Source organism: Haliotis cracherodii, unplaced genomic scaffold, assembly GCF_022045235.1.
Source record: "Haliotis cracherodii isolate W230 unplaced genomic scaffold, xgHalCrac1.p SCAF_7, whole genome shotgun sequence".
NCBI lineage: Eukaryota > Metazoa > Mollusca > Gastropoda > Lepetellida > Haliotidae > Haliotis > Haliotis cracherodii.
Window position 1 is genome coordinate 49,948,874 of NW_027266330.1, and position 22,287 is coordinate 49,971,160.

The 22,287-nt window shown below is 42.1% G+C and overlaps 1 protein-coding gene across 1 annotated transcript; it reads right to left on the minus strand.

The window, feature by feature from the left end:
- Positions 1-1,414: 1,414 nt before the first annotated feature.
- LOC139447812 (uncharacterized oxidoreductase MexAM1_META1p0182-like) lies at positions 1,415-16,858 on the minus strand. The gene is made up of 9 exons (XM_071229297.1): positions 16,685-16,858; positions 12,371-12,501; positions 8,929-9,024; positions 7,504-7,642; positions 7,117-7,157; positions 6,273-6,342; positions 2,847-2,883; positions 1,991-2,051; positions 1,415-1,879 (listed from the first exon to the last, which is right to left on the minus strand). Exons 1-9 carry the CDS (start codon positions 16,716-16,718, stop codon positions 1,715-1,717), a joined length of 774 nt encoding a protein of 257 aa, XP_071085398.1. The 5' UTR covers positions 16,719-16,858; the 3' UTR covers positions 1,415-1,714.
- Between the last annotated feature and the right edge of the window lie 5,429 nt (positions 16,859-22,287).

Genomic DNA, 22,287 nt, shown 5'->3' on the forward strand with positions numbered 1-22,287 from the left:
GTTTGAGTAATCAGAAAAACGTTTTTCAGAATTTGAGACCCTACTAAATTTAATCTTTCTGCTGTTCACTTGCGCCCGGCCACCGGTATTCAAGGCACGGACCAGACGATTAAAAATTATATGTATGCAGCTAATCTGCATGCTCGGCGACCTCTTTTAGTTGGTTGGTTTGTTGTTAAACGCGCACTCAGCAATATTCCAGTTGTATGACGGCAGTCTTTAAATAATCGAGTCTGGGTCAGACAATTTATTGATTGATATCATGAGCATCGATTCACGTAATTGGGATCGATGACATGCTTCAAACCAAGTGAGCGAGCCTGACCACCCGATCCAATTAGTCGCCTCTAACGACAAGCATAGTCGCCTTTTACTTTCTGGACAGGCGTGGCCCTGTCTGGGGCGTCCTGACGTAAATCAGCCTGACAGTACTTGGGGTGAGTGTGTAATGATATGGTTAGGAATCACGAAGGCTGCCAGAACGCCACTGCGTCTCGTTTCTGGACAGAAAAGCCGAGACAACATACTGGCATTAATAGTGGTAGCAGTGGTGCCCTTTGCGCACCATGCCAGGTCTTTTAAGACGATCATACCCGTGTTCATTCCCCATAAAGCACGTCTGGGACAAGTTCGGTAGAGTGAGTGAGTGAGTGAGTGAGATAAAGTTTAACGTCACATCGGCAATATTTCAGCCATATCGTGACGAAACAAAATTTGACATTAACAATATATATTAAGCTGTATAAAAACTAGCTTGAGAATATGTTAAAATAGATAACTAACTTAATGATTGGACAACACATTATAAAAACGGGCTAGAGATCGATACCAACTGAAGGTTGATCACCGCGCTGGGGACCATGGGTAGACGTGTACGCCGGTGTCAAAGGCCACCCAGTACGTTAGCAATTGGTCAAGGCATTGCAAGAGGAACAGACACGACTCTCTTATAGTCATGGGGTTAGCCTCGCCATATAAACAAACGTTTGACCAATCGTGGGGTCCTGCCCCATTATTGATCAAGTCATGTCAAACGTTCATTTACGTTTACTCGTTTAGATGCATCAACCAAGTCAGCGAGCCTGACCACCCGATCCCGTAAGTCGGCTCTTGCGACAAGCATAGTCGCCTTTTAAGGCAAGCATGGGTTGCTGAAGACCTATATATTCTACCCCGGATCTTCATTCGTGACTAACGGTGACTCCATTGAATAAATATTAGTACCCTTACCTCGAAGGTAACTAATTATTTCAAGTAATTTTACAACCCGTAGTGACATAAGAAGACACTGGTGATAAACGATGGCCGGATAATAATTTACAGTAATCGAAGCTACGCTCTCCATCACCCTTTCCTGCAAGATTGTACTCCACTCCTTAATCAAACAAACGTCGAGAACACTGTTTCAGCATGTTCATCTCTGTTTATTTATCCTACATTATATAATTAGGTCGGGCACTTTGTTCCAGGTTTTGTTCTAATACATCGTATCAGTATTAGTAATATTTGATGATTATTTCAGAATTTGTTAGCCAGTGATTTGGAAATAAATATTAGAATCACTTCTTTTTTTCTATGTCATTACATATAGAAAAGTAGTAATCATTGCCAAGATTTACTATTACTTGTCGTGTGGGTCAGTGTATTTAGTACACAATCGCATGTTTTAGTACACGATCTGCTGACGGAGATCCTGCGACCCTCAACTTCATCTTTATGTAGGGATTGGTGTGATCATTGTCAACCCGCCATCGGCCAAGAAACATTCCCCAGTTACAAAGGCTGCTTTTTCCGAGGCCAAGAAGGCAACAATGTGTCCTATTTCCTCTGGCGTACCACTGCGACCAATTGGCGTTGCATTTACCAAGTCTTTGTGAAACTGAAACAGAGTGAGTGAGAGAATGTGGAGTATATTTTGATTGAGTGTCGTACTCCAACGGCGTGAGAAGTTGCTCCCGCTATGCCAAATTTAGTAGGTTAACGTAATTACCTTTGCAAATTCTTCTTCAGATATTTGCCCAGAAGCAATTTCAGTGGGTATGTAGCCTGGGCTGAAACAATGAAAAGAACGCAGTGAATACATCAATGTTTGTTTGTTTGTTGTTTAACGCCGCACTCAGCAATATTCCAGCTATATGAAGACGGTCTGTAATTAATCGAGTCTGGGCCAGACAATCCCCTGATTGACATCATGTGCATCGACCTACGCAATTGGGATACGATGACATGCATCAACCAAGACTGCGAGCCTGACCACACGATCCCGTTAGTCGCCTCTTACGACAAGCATAGTCGCCTCTTCCGGCAAGCATGGGTTGTTGAAGACCTATTCTACCCCAAACAAAAGACCTATTCTACCCCGGATCTTCATGTTGAACGGAGTTGGAGTGTCAAGGTTTCACTAACCGTGAAACCAGATTTAATCTCCACAAATGAAAATACTGGGGACAGAAAACATGCTGTATATTCTCAGCGTATTGTATCACATTATGAACTAAACTCAAATAAATTTAAGTGAATGTCATTCCCATATGGTAGTATCTTTTTTATGGTCTTAAAATGTACATCTGTGATAATCTAGTTCTTTTACTGTCCTTTGACGACAGGTTTTATGATAAAAATGTATGTATTATTACTGTCTAACTTGATTTAGTCACGATATGGCTGAAATATTGCCTATGTGACTATAAATATTCACTCACTCACTCACTCACTCATTCCCATCGATACTTAATTTCCATCTCATGAAACACAATCCAAGCCCCGAACATGCACGGACATACAATATACATATACACAGGTACTATAACTTTCCATGTAAAGATTGCCTTTCTTTGTTTACTTACCTGACTGCATTCACGCGTACCCCATGTGATGCCATTTCTGAGGAAAGAAATTACGGTGTTTGTTTGTTTGTTGCTTGAGGCTGCTCAGGAATATTTCCTCTATATGATGACAAGGACCGACTGATCCATTCAGTGTAGCCTTAAGGGACAGGCACAGGTCGTTGGGATCCAATTCAAACCCGGAATCCTCACGGGGTAAATTACCATGTATGACACCTCTTTTAAATGTTCTGAAGTGTCGAGGAACTATTACTAAAGTACTCACGGAAATGAAAAAAACCCGTTTTTCTCAATTTAAAAATCGACACAAAGTGTTACGTAGCTGTAAATACGAAATAACAAAACAACTCGAAAAGTACTAGTCTGGATTTGCTAGTTTGATCTCAGTGAACAATACAAAATGTATTTTAAAGGAGGTATTTTGTCGGCACTTTCAACATTCAAAAATAAAACTAAGTCCAAATTGACATAGCAGAAACAGACTATAGGCATTATGCACCTGTTCTCACCTGTCGTCAAGGTGTCATAGGTCACCTTGATCTACTTACACCTGGTTATGCCCTGTTTCACAATAGTCTGTTTTATTCACATTTTTACACACTTTTATGTGTAAAAAGGCATAAAAAACATTTGATACACTGTAATGGTGCCACGGCCCAATTAGTACTAATTTAGTTGTTTGAATATTTACATATTTTGTATATTAACTGCATTTATTTAAGATCTGAGGTCGAAAAAAGTTTTTTTTTCATTTCCGTGAGTACTTTACCTCTATATTAATATACACTTTAAAAAAAAGAAGAAACGCACAGGTAGAATGTAGTTCATTGGACCTGACTACACAAAAGATCCCATATAAATTTGATACATGCCATTGTCGATTTGCAATGTCTTAAACGGCATTGTTTTCATACTTGTTCAAAAATGCTATGGCAACAGTAAAGCAAAATGCACGTTCAAGTTATGGCATTCGTAACTCGTGGTAGTGGCTAGAAAAAGGCAAGCAAAAGCCAATAATTTGTCATTCAATTGTCAACATTTTTCAAGTTCGAAAATGCCGAGCCTTGGAATTTGACAAACTGGAAGAGGGGGTGGTTTAGCGATGAATCACGATTGCTTCTATCGTCGTCGAAATGAGCGTTTTGCCCCACATTGTGTAAGTGAATTCGACAATTTCGGTGGCGGTAGTGTCATGACGTGGGGGGCCATATCCTACACCACGAGATCTGACTTGGTTGTAGTTCAGGGAAATGTGACAGCAAATCGCTACTTGAATCAAATTCTTCAACTTCACCTTCTTCCAATCATTGACCGCCAGAGGGAGCTGTTTTCAACAGGACAACGCTCCACCGCACACAGCTCGTATCATGGTAGACTACCTTCATAATGCCAACATCAAACGTCTTGCCCTGACCGTCGAGATCTCCAGATCTAAACCCAATCGAACACCTCTGGGATGAACTCGATCGTCGTGTACGTCAACGTCAGAACACGCCGCAGACACTGCAACAACTGACCAACGCGTTACAAGCAGAATGGCGCAGAATTCCGCAGGACAGAATTGGTACACTGATCCAGTCGGTGCTGAGGAGATGTAGACCCGTGATTGCTGCCCGGGGCGGTCACACGAGTTCAGCGCCACCTTGTGGCCTTATGTGACATGTCAATGAATAGTTTTCAATGACTTTGTACAAGACATTTATATTTGTATCTATGATATGAAATTGAATATATCGACTTTATTAGGTACAATACATTTACTAAAAACTACCTGTGCGTTCCTTTTTTTGGAGATTGTACATTGAGTGAGTGATATTGTTTAAAGCTACCTTGATATCAGCCTGGTTCCTTGGGTATGCTGCGCTGGCGCTACGCTGACCCATGCAATGACTGCACAATGGCCGCCTCCACTGGACGAACAAACATGGCGGACACGCCATGTATTTACTATTGAAAAACTCTAAAACGGGTGGTTATATTTTTTTCTTAGCATTTTCATGAATGCTTTTGCAATGTATATGTCACGAGAATAAAGCCCATTGTTACTTTTAGTGAAGGAAAACATTATTTTAGCTGTTTCGAGATTCGAAAGGGGTCGTCACATCGGTGAAATGTAAACTGTGACACGCACCCCATTTTCAACAGTGATATGTGCGTTAATATTTTGTGTCAGCTCACTGTTGTCTCGAAATCGTATACATAATACATGGAATTAAACAACCACGTCAATGATATAACATTAGCATCTTTATTTTAGCAAATTTGATGAAGCAAATGCAGATTATGCCCCGTTTTCTCCCATTGTAAAGTGGTGGGTTTAGCTGAGTTAGCGCCCAGTATAATAAATAGAAAAAACAAACACTTCTTATCCGTAATAATGGTATTTAATGATAAGGTCTGTCATTGGTTCTGACGTTTGGTCTCTGGATTTTATTCACATGAAAAGCCATTTTTCGGGCATTTGTTTTCTTATTACACAATGAAATTAATCATAAATAGATCTATTAATTTTGGAAAAATAAATAGAGTTTTTCTATAGTAAATACATGGCGTGTCCGCCATGTTGGTTCGTTTAGTGGAGGCGGCCATTGTGCAGTCATTCCCTGAGTCAGTGTAGCGCCAGCGCAGCATACCCAGGGAACCAGGCGGCCTGGGTATTTCAGTCATACCAGCGTTTCAGTTTAATGTGAAAGGGAAGAAGCTAAACGTCAGGAGGACATTTTCCACAAATGAAATTGTATGTCTTATCTTTTAGCGAGTGACTTAATTGGGTTTAACGCCGCTTTCAATAGAATTCAAATGATATCACTGCTTGTCCAATTTGATGCAGGTTTTAAACTTTTCAGCCACGAGCATGGGTATGGTGTTGACAACCCCAGAAACATTATCTTGTCGAAACGGTATTTGAAACGAGCATAGGTTTCTGGCGAACCTAAGGGACGCAACTCTGCATAACAAATCGCGGCTCCGCACATGCCTGGACCACACGTGCCCATATGTCCTTTTAATTACGAAATATCTCTGTCTCAAGAGAGAAAATGTACGAGAGTAAGGCAAAGCATCATGAAGTATAGCAATATTAAGGGTAGAAATTGGGTTTGATGTAGCGGTTGCAATCGAAATTCGTATACTGTTGACCGTATAATTACCGTTTGCCTTGATTTGGGCTTCACAGTAAGAAACGTTATGCGGAAGTTATATGTAAATGTTGGAGGTAAGGCATTTCTCTATATGTATTTATATATGGAGCGGGCTGTTTGTTTGTAAAAAGGGCGTACAATCTCATTATTTTAGGTCTAAGACGTGAGGGTCCCACTGACGATTATCGCATTCTCGCACGACAAAAGTCTGCACAGCAAATAGCATCACCTTAAATGAGTGGTCCACCTAAGCGTGTGGAGGTTTCAAAAGGTTTTTTATACTAACCATGAGCAAGAAATCTTGTATATATGTCCAAAGCCGCCTTGGTCATGCCGTAGGCACCTGCATTCGGGATCTGGACAGGAGGGAAGACTAATAATAATTTCAGATGTCTTTGCATGATATATGAAAGTAAATGAAGCTGCACCATCGCTTTATTTAATATAGATACCGAGGTCGAGGTATGTTAAGCGTCCTTTTATAACTGTGAGCATGTCGGTGACGCAATATAATTGTTTTAAATTTCCGGGGAAAAATCAGCTTGGGTCTGATACCAATCTCATTAAAATAAGATCTAAGTTCTCGCTACCGTCATAGGTCACCTTGATCTACTTACACCTGGTTATGCCCTGTTTCACAATTGTCTGTTTTATTCACAGTTATACACACTTTTACGTGTAAAAAGGCATAAAAACATTTGATACGCTGTATTTGTGCCACGGCCCAATAAGTACTAATTTAGTTGTTTGTATATTTACATATTTTGTACATTAACTGCATTTATTTAAGATCTGAGGACGAAAAAACAGGTTTTTTTCATTTCCGTGAGTACCTTAAAGACCTATTCTAACCCGGAATCTTCACGGGGCCATCTGCCGAAGGAGGCACAACAAAGGAAATACGCAGGTGTACAACGTTCTTGTGGAAAACATTTCCTCCTTTTGTCTTCATTATCTTTCACATGAAAAGGAAGGAAACTCAAATTGCCAACACAAATACTCCCCGAACAGTCATATTGGACATCCAAACTGAATTGTGCTTTGAATGTGATACGTGTGGCCTATTCTGCACTGGGATGACCATGGGTGGTTTTAAAGAGGTGCAGTTTTACAGGATGGGGTTTACTCACAATTGTACTTGTGATGCAACTCGAATTATTGACCACACACCCTGGAGCAAAAACATTTGTTAAGCCCTAAAACTATAGCAACATCTACTGACTATACACATGAAGTCTTATCGAAAAAAACATGAACATATTAGGTGTTACCAGTTTACATCTTTTCGGCAGTAGTACAGCCACGAAGTTTAAACGAAGTTAACTGTAATAATTATGAAGTTTCTTATGGACTATTATGATTTGATAACTTCTTCAATACATACAATGTTTTCTCTGAAAAGCATATTGTCCAGTGCACAATTGTTTTTGTGAATAAATCTTGGTGTAATTGGTTTCCATACATTGATTCTAAAAAAAAATTCGGGCATAAAGTCACATTCACTCACAAGAGAGTACCTTTAGTTTCAATCAAGTACGGGGCAACCAACTGTGTCAGAAACAAAGGCGCCTCCACGTTCACAGCCATCATTTTGTCGTACTGCTCTTTCGTCGTTGATATCAGCGTGTTTCTCAGTGCGATCCCAGCATTATTCACCTAAACACAGATATATGGTGCAGCTTATTGGTTAGTGTTCTTGACTCATGCCACACTCTGCAACCAGTAATATGACGACTGCCTGTAAATAATCGAGTCCAGACATTCTAGTGATTGATAACATCAGCAACGATCCATGCCGCCAGAGTATTACGACAGCCTACTACGACTAAATGACTGTTATAACCTAGCCCCCAGACTAGAGACAATACCAGAGGCGTTGGGGAGAGACTTATACTTCGCCAGCCACATGGCCGGTCAACATGTCATAGCCGAGTGACCGCACGTGCGGACTATCTTCACAGGCACGGGAGGTATTCATACGCGTTACTCTTACAGTACATAGTTCTAGGGTACATCGGGTAATATAATACTTATCAAGATATTACAATGACCTTCCGATCTCTTTAGTCGACTCCTACGACCATGGTGTAGCCTAATGGTTGATGCGTTCGCTCGTTACACCGAAGACAAGGTTGGTTGTTGGTTCAACTTGTTAACGCGGAACTCAGCAATATTCCAGCTATATGACGGCGGTCTGTAAAAAATAGTCTGGACCAGACAATCCAGTGATTGACATCATGAGCATGGATCGATGACATGCATCAACCAAGTCAGCGAGCCTGACCACCCTATCCCGATAGTCGCCTCTTACGACAAGTATAGTCGCCTTTTACGGCAAGCATGGGTTGCTGAAGACCTACCCCGGATCTTCACTGGTCTCGAAGACAAGGTTGGATTCCCCCACATAGGTGTAATGTGTGAAGCCTAAATCTGGTGTAGCCCATGCCGATATTTCCAAAATATTTACTCAAATGGCGTTAAATCCAACTTACACCGAAACATGACAGCCATGATACATCTGGGAGCCTAATATTCTAACTCAGAATCTCCAGGTGATGGCTTTTCAATTCTTCTCTCAAGCTGTGAAGATTTGTCAAAAAGTTTCCCAAACATATGTTACAAAATCATCCTTTAAAGACCCTATCTACAGAAGCACCTCATGGGTATTCTGGGTTAGAATTGTTCCCCAGCAACCTGTGCTTGTCCCAAGAGGCGACTTAATGGATCGAGTAGTAAGGCTCGGTGACACAGATGCTTGCCTCTCATCGTATCCCTTTTGCGTCGTGGTTACTTCGAATTATAGCTGAAAGGGATAGAGTCATCATTAAATCTCCCGCATGTTATCACAAATGAGCGGGCCACTGTATGATGATGGTAAGGGCCGTACAGCTTTACATGAATTCGAACTTTCAACCCTTCAGTGGTAGTTGAAGTGTACCTACCAGTATGTCTATTTTCCCGAACTTCTTCTTGGTTGTCTCCACGAGAGTCTTCCTGAAGGCATCATTCGTGATGTCACCCACGTTTATGAGAACATCCTACAATAGAATCACGTTGTTAAATAGTTGCTTTGATGTGATGTGAATTTCCTGGCTTTGCCATTGAGTAAATATACTGAACAACAAAAGTTCCTGTGACATTGAATAAGATTTAATGCAAAGTTATGTTTTTTACCGAATCTGAAACAATTTCTTTTTGCAGCAGATACCTGTATGTGTTCAAATGGTTTAATTTGCCATACAGACTTCAGAAAATGCGTGATTTCATAAAAAAAACCCATAAACATGCCAAATGTCAATTTACAAATCAATAGCGTGTGTGTCCACTTCTGGTTGCGATGCAAGCAACACATCTTCGTCTCATGGAACGGACCAGGCGTTGCACAAAGTCCTGTTGGATATCTGTCCATATCTGCTGGAGCATGTTTCGAAGTTCCTGGAGTGTCTGTGGTTGACGTCGAAGGCGCCGATCCATCTCATCCCACATGTGCTCGATTGGTGAGAGATCAGGGGAGCGAGCCGGAACAAGTCGAGCCATATGAGGCTGTCATGTTGAAAGGTAATGCCTGGGACATGATGACGCACAAACGGTAGAACAACAGGGCCGATGTTCTCGTCGCGGTAGTGCTGTCCATTGAGATTTCCCTCTACCACTATCAAACGGGTCCTCTGTCTTGCTGTAATCCCGTCCCTTACCATAACGCTGCCGCCCCCGAACCGATTTTCTTCCATGACACAATGATTGACGTACCGTTCACCTCGACGTCGGTACACTCGAATCCGTCCATCGCTGTGGCTGAGGTGAAAAGAGACTCGTCAGTGAATAGAAGTTGTCCCCACTGCATGGCCGTCCAGCGTAGACACTGTCTGCACCACTGTAGACGTGCTTGACGGTGGTTTCCTGTCAAAATGGGACGCTTGTCGGGTCTTCTGACGGGTCTTCTGACGGGTCTTCTGGCGACAATCCCTGCACATCTAAGGCGACGACGTACTGTTTGTGAAGATATTCGTCGAAGGCCGGGGATGCTTCTTGCAGTCGCTGTTGCTGACTGGAATCGCTTTCGTAGGTGTGTTGTTCGAATCCAGTCGTCTTGTCATTTATTGGTTACGCGTGGCCTGCCACTCCGAGGATGGTCTCTGACTGCATTCGTCTGTTGCCAACGTTGCATTAACACCAAATGGTGTTTCTGTGGACGTTAAATTATCTTGCAACATCATGTTGACTCGATCCTGCTTCAAGCATACCAATGGCTCACAGACGCTCGGACAGGCGTGGCATTTCGTAATGTTGAATAATTGCGTAATTTTGTTGTTTTCTGAGTGGTTGTCAGGTTGTAAACAATGCATATGGAATCCCATTAACGCACATGTTTTTATACCCATTCTTGGGTAGTAAAATGCATGGGGCTTGCATAAAAGTCAACTTTTGCATGGAATGCATGCTTTTCTTTAGCAGTTGCGTTTTTGTGACTTGTTTCCATACATGTACATCACTATTGAAAACCAAACTTTACATGTTTGAAAAATAAACTAAAATATTGGAAAAATATAATTGCAAACTGTACCATGTTGTGTTTGGTTTCTCAAAAGGCAGTTGGCACGTCTAAAGGACACTACTCGCAATGCCTAAGTGAATCGCGATGCCGATGCCTTGTTTAAAAAAAGAAACACACGCGCAGATTTTAAGTAAGTGTATTGTACCTAATATAGTCGATATATTTAATTTAATATCATAGATACAAATATAAGTTTTGGAGCTCGATAGTCACATGTCACATAAGGCCAAAAGGTGGCGCTGAACTCAGTACCTCGTGTGACTGCCCCAGGCAGCAATCACGGGTCTGCATCTCCTCAGCACCGACTGGATCAGTGTACGAATTCTGTCCTACGTACACGTTCATCGAGTTCATCCCAGAGGTGTTCGATTGGGTCGATCAACAGCCAGGGCAAGCCGTTGATGTTGGCATTGTGAAGGTAGTATACCGTGACATAAGCTGTGTGCGGTGGAGCGTTGTACTGTTGAAACAGCTCCCTATAGCGGTCAATGATTGGAAGAATTTGATTCATGTCACGATTTGCTATCAAATTTCCCTGAACCACAACCAAGTCAAATCTCGTGGTGTAGGATGTGGTTCCCCACAACATGACACTGCCGCCACAGAATTTGTCGAATTCACGTACACAATGATAAACACGTTGTCTTCCATCTTCCCCGTAAAGAAGAATTCATTCATTCATTCATTCATTTCTAAACCACACTCGTTTCCAGTTTCTCAAATTCCAAGGCTGTAAGTTTAATGTATGGCACCAACGCAAGCGTCGCTGTTGATGTATCTGTTGCAAAACAGGGACGATAACTGGTCCTCTGGGTCGGATTCCAGCCTCGCGAAGATGGTTCCGGACAGTCTGATCCGATGTCCTCCTCAAACCAGGATTGCGATGGCGCAGGCGGAACAGTCCTGTGCAGGGGTGGTAACTCTTGGTCGGCCGGTTCTCGGACGGTTGGTTTTTCTTTTTACGCGGCACTAAGCAATATTCCAGCTATATGACGGCGGTCTGTAAATAATCGTGTCTGGACCAGACAATACAGTGAATGATATCAAGAGACTCGATGCACGCAATTGGGATCGATGACATGCGTCAAGCAAGTAGGCGAGCCTGACCACCCGATCCCGTTAGTCGCCTCTTACGACAAGCATAGTCGCCTTTTACGGTAAGCATGGTTTGCTGAAGACCTATTCTACCCCGGATCTTCACGGGCTGCAGTGGAATTGAACTGTGTGTATTGGTCTCAAAGGCGGCAAATGGTGCTGTGGACTCTACATCACACGTCACCATTATGACGTCTTATCGCTCATTGTGACGCAAAGATATGACGTCACATTCGTATAAAGAACAGTGCCAAAATTCCAAGCTCTCTGTTGTCTCCAAAACGTAAATACATTCCCTTTTTAGATTTCTATCGTGTTTTCTGCACGAAATGTATTGCCACACATACTTTGAATATTGTAGTAACCGCATCTGTGCATTTGGAACCTGTTGTTGTAGATATTTAATTATTTAAATATGCCTACCGACAATGACTGAAAATAGTACCAATCTATGAATATTAGCTTCCACGGTGATGCGGCCGTCAAACCAGCTGTTTCAATCAGAGGCTGTGTATTGTGATTTAATAGCCTCTGATTGACCAATCAGAATCGAGTAAATTCCAAATTCATGGTAGTTTTTACAATAACATATGTCCAATTTATATACCGGATTTTTTGTGAAGTCACGTTCAATGAACGACATACTACCTGTGCATTTCTATTTTTTTAAGAGTGTATGTACAGAATGGCGACAGAATACGCAGCTCTAGCTTTCTCTATTGTTTTTAACTTACATCAGAAGATTCAGTCTTGCAGTTCTTGGCCACTTCCTCCAAATTCTTCTGGTTCCTGCCTGTCAAAGACAGTTTGGCTCCTTCTTTTGCAAACACTGCTGCAATTCCTGCCCCAATTCCTGAACTGGAACCTGGAAGTCAAACATACATAGAATTATATTTTGTACACAAATGTGACTGATGTATCCGAATTTTATATCCCACACTATCCCATATATCCCATAACAACCCAAAAAATATCAGCAGCACCGTAAAAAAACATCACTTGCCCCCACACAACATCAAAATCATACAAACATCGGCAGCACCACAAACAACATAAGAGTAGTTGGGTACCTGACTATGGAACCGGAAGTGGACTCTGTGCATGCCAAAGATGGCGACACTTCCGGTTCCGGGTGCCTCCAAGATGGCGTCACTTCCGGTTCCGGGGTGGCGTTCGACGTGACGTCCGGTTCGATGACGTCACTCAGAAGGGGGTTCTACGTCACGTCCGATTTCCGAGTGGCCATCTCCTAATCCAAGATGGCGGGGGTGGGAAGCGGGGAAGGCATAAGGCAGGGAGTGAGGGGAGGAGGGAGGAGGAGGAGGGTGTGCAGGGTGTGTGTTGATTGCGTGTGGAGATGATAGATCACTGAGACGAGCTTATACACAGTCGAAGACCCAGCAACTTTGAGGGGCAAGGTCTCGTTCAACAAGGCGGTCGTATTGTAGCACAATGACAGTCGTTTGTGTAAGTTAAAGTATGTGAGTTGTGATCACCTTAGCTACGATCATGTTGTGGAACGGACGGCTGAATTCTAAAGGTGAATCGACATGCACAGACATGGACAGAATGCAGTGAGCAGTCAGATGTCGATCCTGTTTTTATCTCTAGGGTGTGCATGGCAATTCCCCCTCCTAAAAAGACAACACAACACTTATTTTTTTCAACTTTTATTAATCCCCACTCACATGAACCAACAAAACAAAACAAAAAGTCACAGGATGATGGGGGCGTCCTGTGATTTTTTGTGAACTGGAAACTGTTTTTGTTTTGGCCACTAGGCTGTGAACGTATGTACAACCACGCACAAATTCGTGATGTGCTTCCCCGTGTCTTGCATAATAAATGCAGCCCGGTGGCGTTGGGTGGAGCCTCATCACACTTGTACATCAGTCTCCGATCCGTCTCTTGACTGTAGACATTCAGTTGATAGTTCATTTGGGCCAAGGCTAGGTGCTAGGTCGTCCAGGCCCTGACAGGGACCTGCAGGAATGCCAAGTCGTCAAAACAAGTCCCGTGCCCGTATGCCTTGAACATCGACTCGAATCGTTCTCGTCAGTCTCATTCTCTGGTTGGTGCATTCTTGGGTCGGGGGGTCGGTCTTTGGGCATAATGCTGTGCCACCACAAGGGCCCTTGTCAAACAGGATTGATCTTTGTTCTTGATCCGTACAATCTCCCTTTTGGATGCTAACCACGATTTCAGTCCAACCACGTTTTTCAGATGACCACTGCCTGATCCTAGCCCGTTGGGATCTGCTAAGTGTACTAAGGTCACAATCATGGTGGCATCGATGGCAAGGGCTTTGTTTGACTGTTGGACTTTTTCGTCGGCATGCAAGATATCTAGGCCATGGAGATCTTCGAAGTGACGAAATGGAATCCGTATGATCGTGTCCAAAGCGGGGTGGTCGATACCTAGACAAATACGATCCCTCTTCTGGGCTGACATCTGTTGATAAAAGTCATCGATCACCCTGTCAAATAAAAGGGGTAGTTCTATGGGAACGCTGTCCGGTGGTACGGTTTCCAAGTAGTCTGGGTTCAATGTCGAACGATAAGTATGGTTAGCGGTTATTAACTGTCTGGATCGAGTCGTGTGTGTCCTCTCCAAACGGTATGCTGTACTCTGTTTGCCCGTCATGATGGCGATGATTGCCTGATGAACGTCAGCCCTTCCTTTATATAGACAAACAAGAAAGTTCGGGTCTCTGATTGGTCCAAAACGCGACCCATGGATTGGTCAGTTCCAGCGACCGGCCTGCACCTCGGTTTTCCAAAACGGACCGACCCTTGTGTTTCTTTTTTTGCCATAGGGTCAGGCTTGTAGCATGGGAGAGAAAGCACAACCTCAGTTCGACCAATCAGAGACCCGAACGGGCCGAGCGAGCTCTCTGATTGGTCCAAAACCCAGGCTTCTGATTGGTCAGATTTCGATCCTGCTTTTTTTTCTGTATCAGATGTTGATCCTGTTTTAGTCTCTCGAAGCGGTGCATGTCGATTCCCAATCCTAAAGTTCCACATCATAATGGAAGCGCAAAGGTGATCGCCACTCACATACTTTAAGTGAGACGAACGACTGTCATTGTGCTACAATACGACCGCCTTGTAGAAAGAGACCTTGCACCTCAAAGTTAACCATAACGTCATAATACCCCATGACGTGATTTGTGGAATACGTTGCAAGATCCTTCGGCGATGTGACGTCAACCTAGCAGCAAAGTTGCTGGGTCATCGACTGTGTATAAGCTCGTCTCAGTGATCTATCATCTCCACACGCAATCGACACACACCCTGCACACCCTCCTCCTCCTCCCTCCTCCGCCTTCCCGCCTTCCGCCTTCCCGCCTTCCCCGCTTTACCCGCTTTCGCGTCTTCCCGCCGCCGCCATCTTGGAGGCGCCGAGTCGCCATCTTGGGTGGGGAGATGGCCCCTCGGAAACCGGACGTGACGTAGAACCCACTTCTGAGTGACGTCATCGAACCGGACGTGACGTCCACTTTGAGGCGCACGCCTCCGCTTCACTGGAAGTGAAGCCATCTTGGAGGCACACGTAACCGGAACCGGAAGTGCCGCAATCTTGGATTCGCGCGCATTAACCACGATGCCCTCTTCCGGTTCCATTGCCAGGTACCCAACTACTCATAAGAACGTGATCAGCGCTACAAACATCGACCTCACACCAAGATCCACACAATTAGTATCCTCAGCAGCAGTCCTTCAAACAACATCAGTTTCTAAACACAAACACCAACAGCTCATAAACAACGTCATTATCAACAGCACCACAAACAACATCAGCAACAGCACCAACAACATCATTATACCTACAAACTACATCAACAGCAGTACCACAAACATCAACAACACCACAAACAACATCAACAACACCACAAACAACATCAACAATACCACAAACAACTTCAGTATCTCAACAAACATCCGCAATCACACAAACACCAACAGCTCATAAACAACATAATTATTAACAGCACCACAAATAACATCAGTATCCACCAAACTACATCAGCAGCAGTACCACACACATCAACAACACCACAAACAACATCAGCAGCAGCACCACAACGTCAAAACACCACAAACAACAACAACACAAAAACAACATAACAAACACCATAAACAACATCAGTATCCCTACAACTACATCAGCAGCAGAGCCACAGACAACATCAACAACACCACAAACTACATCAGCAACAGTACCACAAACAACATCAACAACAGTTTCCCTAGAAACTACTACAGCAGCAGCAGCAGTACCACAGACTGCTAGGAATCCTGTCCATATAAATCTACATGTTTGCTGGTCGAACCTTGCAACAAAATGGATTGGGTAGCCAGGCTCGGTGACTCAGTTTATTGCGTAGCGTAGCTGATAATATCAGTCACTAGGATTTCTGGTCCGGTAACTCTAATTTACGTTTTGGATGTGCGGCGATATACAAGAAATAAGTCATCGAGCCTGACCACCCGATTCTTTAAGCCTGTTACGACAGGCATTTGTTACTGTAGACATTAGTTGTTCCCCACAGGAGTCTGGGGTGGACTGCAGTATTTGGATACCCGAACCGGAATGAACGTTTTGGCGTTTTTACGGCAGTTGTCGAATGTAAAACGTTCCACGCAAGCGCAGTTCGTTATTTACGGTCGAAGCGAGAGGATTTGTAGGCCGCCATTTTTCTACTTAACGCTGTATTTTCAGGACGCAGCGAACACACAGCGAACACACGGGGGTTTCAAGGGGGGTATGCCCCCCTTGTCGAAATATTAAAGTAAAGGGTGTGGTGTGTGTGTGTGTGTGCTGGGGGGGGGGGGGGGGGGGTGTAAAAGGGGGGCGGATCCCCCTTGTTTTTAAATAAATCGCACTACGGTAGTCTACGGTATAAGTTCATTCATGAACGCATGTGGATTTTCACAGGGAAAATGATTATCGATAGATACACATTCAAACAAATAATTTGAGACGTTGAAAACGTTGAACCCATGAAAAGCGGATCCTTACACGACTTGTACAATGAACAATCTTACCTGTTATGATAGCAACTTTTCCAATTAGTGCCATTTCAACAGGAAGCAGTTGATGCAGCGAGTCTGTTTAAATTATATGAATTACAGTTTCCTGTGTGTTACACGTCGACGAGTGAGTTATATATGTCTCTACAGCTTGAATCGGCGATAGCGTCTGAAGAAATGCAAACACGTATGCGCACACATGCCCTCACTTGTAAGTCGAAACCACCCTGGCTTGACCTTGACACCAATCATGACTCTAAACACATTGAAGCTATCGTACAAAGTCCGTTTGGCCCCGAATGAGGACGATGAATTGCGAGATAGCTCAGAATCGAGATAGCTCAATACGGTACAGGGCAATGAACATACTGTACCCAACAATATCGTCTGGTTTTTATTTTTTATGTAAAAGTTGTTTACGAAACCATCATGTTGTTATTTGTACGGACATCTTGAGCGGAGGGACCGCCTCCGTGGTCTAGTGGTAGAGCGTCCGCCCGGAGATCAGAAGGTCCGGGGTTCGATCCCCGGCCGCGTCATACCAAAAGACGTTAAAAGATGGTACTTGTTGTTACTCTGTCTGGCGCTCGGCATTAAGGGGTTTAAGCAAGGACCTGGCGTCTCGGAGTCAGTATACAGTGTCTGAGTGGGGTATTCATGTTAAACTGCGGCATGGTATCTCAGTGGGCTAGCACTATAAATCGGCATCAGTCCGGTCTAGTACAAGCAGCCACACACACACATATAAGTTCAATAATCTTGGACGCGACGTTAAACCCAATTTCACCTCACCTCACCTTGAACGGAGGGAGGCACAACGGGAGCAGGAACTGCGCAAACGCGCACGTACTACACAGCGGTACAGGGAATGATAGACTGGTTCCCGGATCCTCCGCTTGGTATCGCTGCTCTTGCTCCGCTTTCCAATGAAAGGACCGGTATCGCCCACCATGACACATCGTCTGCTACAACAAGATGGCGGCTGTCAAAACGCATTTGGCGAAGCTAGTGAGCTCTGGAAAATTGTAGTTTTCGCAGTAATAGAGGTGAGTATTGGAACCAACATAACAGATATGGGATGTCAATGTATTCTTTGACTAATTTCGTGCAAATATTGACTCGGCAGTGTTTTTTGTTATAAATGGAGGACGATGAATTTACCTTCTGAACAGATAATCATGAAGTTCTTACGCAACAAAATTAAGTTTATAGTAATATTTATTTTTATTTATTAATATTTAATCATTTGCTCGACTGCTCGAGACCTATTTTCTTGCCTGGAGTCCCCACAGATTGAATACTGATACAATATATTAAGAAAATGTGAACATCAGATGAATGACCGAACCCCAAAATCCTAAATCAAAGGAAAAGTAAATATTTAGCTGCAAATACTTTATGGTGGCAATAATTACGAAAAGGGAATCGTTTGAACTGTGCTTTTTATATGGTCCCATAATGACCTTGTATCCTAATTTCGTTGGTAAACTAGATCCTGAGTATACTTATCTCATAATTCCGTCAAAAAGTTCATATTATTAATGAGATCAATTGATAAACATCATCTAGATACTGAAGTATTAAAACACTTGCTGGAGCTGCACACTCCGATGGCCGAAGCCAGACTGAGGGGTATCAGGTTCATCGTCGTTATAATGAATTATTTCAGTCAGTCATTCCAGATTGTGATCGACAGTGTCATTTTGGTTTTGTAAATCATTCATTACCATGAAAGTATTAGTTGTATTCAAACTGCATACACATACATGTTTGTTTGCATCAGAATGAAGTCATGACTGACCGTACCATAACATAATCATTGATACGAAGTTTAGGTGGTATAGATTAACACAAAGCAAACAGTATTGCCCATCCTGACAAATTTTATATGAGACTCCCTACATTATGTTCTAAGTTTTGTTTTAAGCTGTTGATACAAATTTTGTATGAAACATACTGATGTTGCACCATTTGCCTAAATTTAGAATATTTGAGAAAAAAAGAATATATACTATTTTGCAGGAACCATGCCATAATGGGAGATGGACTAGGGATGAGGAGAAATTTTTGACACAGTTTGTGGAGAGCAGGAGGGTGGAAAACATCAAGTACAAAGAGTGGAAGGACTGTGCCGAAGACCAGAGAAAAGGGTGTACAGACTGATGTAACTTTTGGGCCTATGATTGACGTGATCTTGGCATGTAGCAGTCAGGCACTTTATACCACTCATTCGCATTCCTTAATAAGATCTATGTTGTCAAATGTATCAGTCAGTGAACCAGCCTCACCTGCTATACGCTCACAGACCTGTCATGTCTCTGACATACCGTCAACTGATGCCACTTCTCCGTTGGTGCCCGAACTACTCGCAACCACTTACAGTCGGGGAACCAGTCCCTGTAATATGCTCACAGACCTGCCGTGTCTCTGACATACCGTCAACTGATGCCACTTCTCCGTTGGTGCCCGAACTACTCTCAACCACTTACCGTCGGTGAACCAGCCGCATCTGCAATATGCTCACAGACCTGCCGTGTCTCTGACATACCGTCAACTGATGCCACTTCTCCGTTGGTGCCCGAACTACTCGCAACCACTTACAGTCGGGGAACCAGCTTCACCAGTTGATTTTTGTTCAATTAGGCTTGAGCATAACTACTCAAATCAAAAGCGAACCCAAATCTTATCAATGAAAAAGATTAAAAGGCAGAAAAAAATAACGAGTCAATTGGCAGAATTTGTTACCCACCAATCAAGAAATGTTCCTGCCAGAGTTTCTTTGACTCATCTGGTCAAACTGGTATTCATGTACAACAAAATGAATAAACACTCAATTCTCGCAATAACAGATTTCTTTGCCATTTGGCATGGATACTTTCACAAGTTCAGGAAAAAGCTGAGATGGGTTATCAATTTGCTAATTAGGTGATAAACATACTTTGTTTTCAATGTAGAGCTAGGTTACCTGTAGATTTAACACCGCTACATTTAAAATTGGGAACCGAACGCGCAGCGTGAGGTTTCAAATTATAAATTTAGCAGGGTTTTGAGTTGGTTATCGATCTGAATTACGGAATCTTTCGCTCTACATCGCACGTCACCATTATGACATCATATCGCTCATTGTGACGCAAAAGATATGACGTCACAGTCGTAAATAGAAAAGCGCCCAAATTCCAAGCTCTCTGTAGTCTCCAAAACGTAAATACATTCCCTTTGTTGATTTCTGTCGTGTTTTTCTGCACGAAATGTATTGCCATACATCCTTTGAATATTGTAGTAACCGCATCTGTGCATTTTGTAACCTGTAATTGTGGATATAATTATTTAAATATGCCTACCGACAATGACTGAAAATAGTACTATTCTATGAATATTAGCTTCAGCAGTGACGCGGCCGTCAAACCAGCTGCTTCAATCAGAGCGGGTTTATTGTGATTTAATAGCCTCTGATTGACCAATCAGAATCGAGTAAATTCCAAATTCATGGTAGAATGTTTGTTAATGAGGTTAATGTTCAAGGGTTGTATATTTTCACCATATATCTGGGGCCATTGAAATTGGATTGTGTGATATTAATTATATGATCATATTGTACTGTTGTCTTTTGCAGTATTGATAAAGATATTTCAGTGTTATAACTATTTATTCTTGTAACTCATATCAATCCCAGCTGTATTCCGTGGCGAAAACACACCTATTCTGTGATTAGAATTTCACTTTCACAATTGTTTTTAGTGACAATGTTGATTGATGATCACTAGTGTAAACATACAGACATAAGCCATGATACAAAATTCAACTATACTTTGAAACAAAATCAGGATATTGAATTTAATATGTTACCATTTCTCAAACGAAAAGACTTTGTAAATTGTTTGTACGTTTCCATTTGTCATACTTAACTTGGCATTTAAGAACAATATGTTTTCTTAACATTGGTGAATGGAGAATGAGAAACGTAAACATTATTTTCTATTATTTCACTAATAAATGTGATTATTATCACATATTTTAAGAGTTGATGAGATGAATGGTAAATGTTCAAATTTGGGATTTGTCACGTCATGATTATTCGCTACATGAATTTCCTTAGCTTATCAAACCATACTGTAGATTGTAAATGTTGTAGTGTATATATTCGAAAATATATTGAAAGTCTGGTAATAACAACTAATCTATAACCCTTTTAGGAGGTCTTTTCCTTTTTGACCCTTGTATGTAATGTGGATGCCCTTTAGATTATAGGTTGCTGCTTTGTATGCTATATCACGGCCCTATATACAAGTTATACAAGTCCATGGCTATACTTAATCTTAGATCTCCATGTCTACATCAGTGTTATCGAATGGCTCAATCTACTAAATGTTAGTTTGGATACAATTAAATAGATTTCTTTTGATTAGGGACATGTTTCCGAAACATGTCAAGTTTTCATAAACTGGGGATCAACAAAGTGTATCGATACCTCGCTGGTGTATACTGTTTTGTTTATAAATCTATTTTGATTGCAAAGGATTGGGGTATTTTCACTTGTCTACAAATAATCTGCTTCAGAGTTACCATCTACCTTGGACGAAGTGGTAGTCCACAAGGAAATGTCAGTAGTCCTAGACTAGAAGATGTATGCTTATTTTTAACATTGAATACAACAACTTTTCACATGAATTATGCTCGTTATGGATTCATGTTGTTCTATAATAAGGGTATGATAATACAAACGGATGGAAGACAGTACTTCTGCAGTCAAACTTTGCAACTTCGAAATCATAAATATTTTTAAAACATTGTACCAGTATATAGCCTTCATTCTTGTAAATTACATACACATACAGGTTTATCAAGACAAAAAGAGTTTTAAAAGTTGGTATAACAACTTAATGACATGGCATCAAAAATTTTAAAAAAAGCTTCACCTGTCAGGAGTTTCAGCTACAATTAGAGGATTCACCATGCACAAAGCCTCCTGAATTGTTATGCTGGGCTTTAATAGTAGCTGTAACTGTTAAAGCCAGCATGCTGGCCTGTGGGAGGATGGCACGTAAACCCCCTACTTTGAGTTAGATTACCCCCATGATATGACACAATGCGCCTCATCAACAATAATGTGACTGATCTGAAATTTGAATACGGGGTGAGGACAATGGGACACAGTACACCAAGACATGTTTATTTATAGAAAACATTTAACAAAATGTGCAATGAAATAACCACTACAACAAGGCGAGTTTGGACTTCCCTTACGACCATATCAAAGACAAAGAGAATTAAGCCTCCTGACCACGTCAAGGTATCGCCCTTTCAGGAGGTTTAAATAGCACTATTTTCCAAACATGAAACATACATTTATTTTCCACCAATAGCTTGTTTCATGAACAACAACAACAACAACAAGGACGACGACGACGATGATGATGATGATGATGATGATAATAATAATATTTTCATAGAATTCACGAGGAAGACAATATCATGACCATATCGATAGGCTATGCAACACATTTTCTTTATTTCAATGTGATTCTGTGCATAATTGACGCATGTTTTGGATCATGTTTCAATAATTCATCAAGTGTTCAATCTTCAATCAGTATGTTCAGGTTATATAATGGACCCTA

Coding starts and splice junctions, on each gene's coding strand:
- LOC139447812 (XM_071229297.1), bottom strand. CDS start 16,718: ATGGCACTAATTGGAAAAGTTGCTATCATAACAG. Junction 9,025..12,370: donor GCAAGACTGAATCTTCTGAT/GTAAGTTAAAAA, acceptor ATTCTATTGTAG/GATGTTCTCATAAACGTGGG. Junction 2,052..2,846: donor GTACGCGTGAATGCAGTCAG/GTAAGTAAACAA, acceptor TCATTGTTTCAG/CCCAGGCTACATACCCACTG.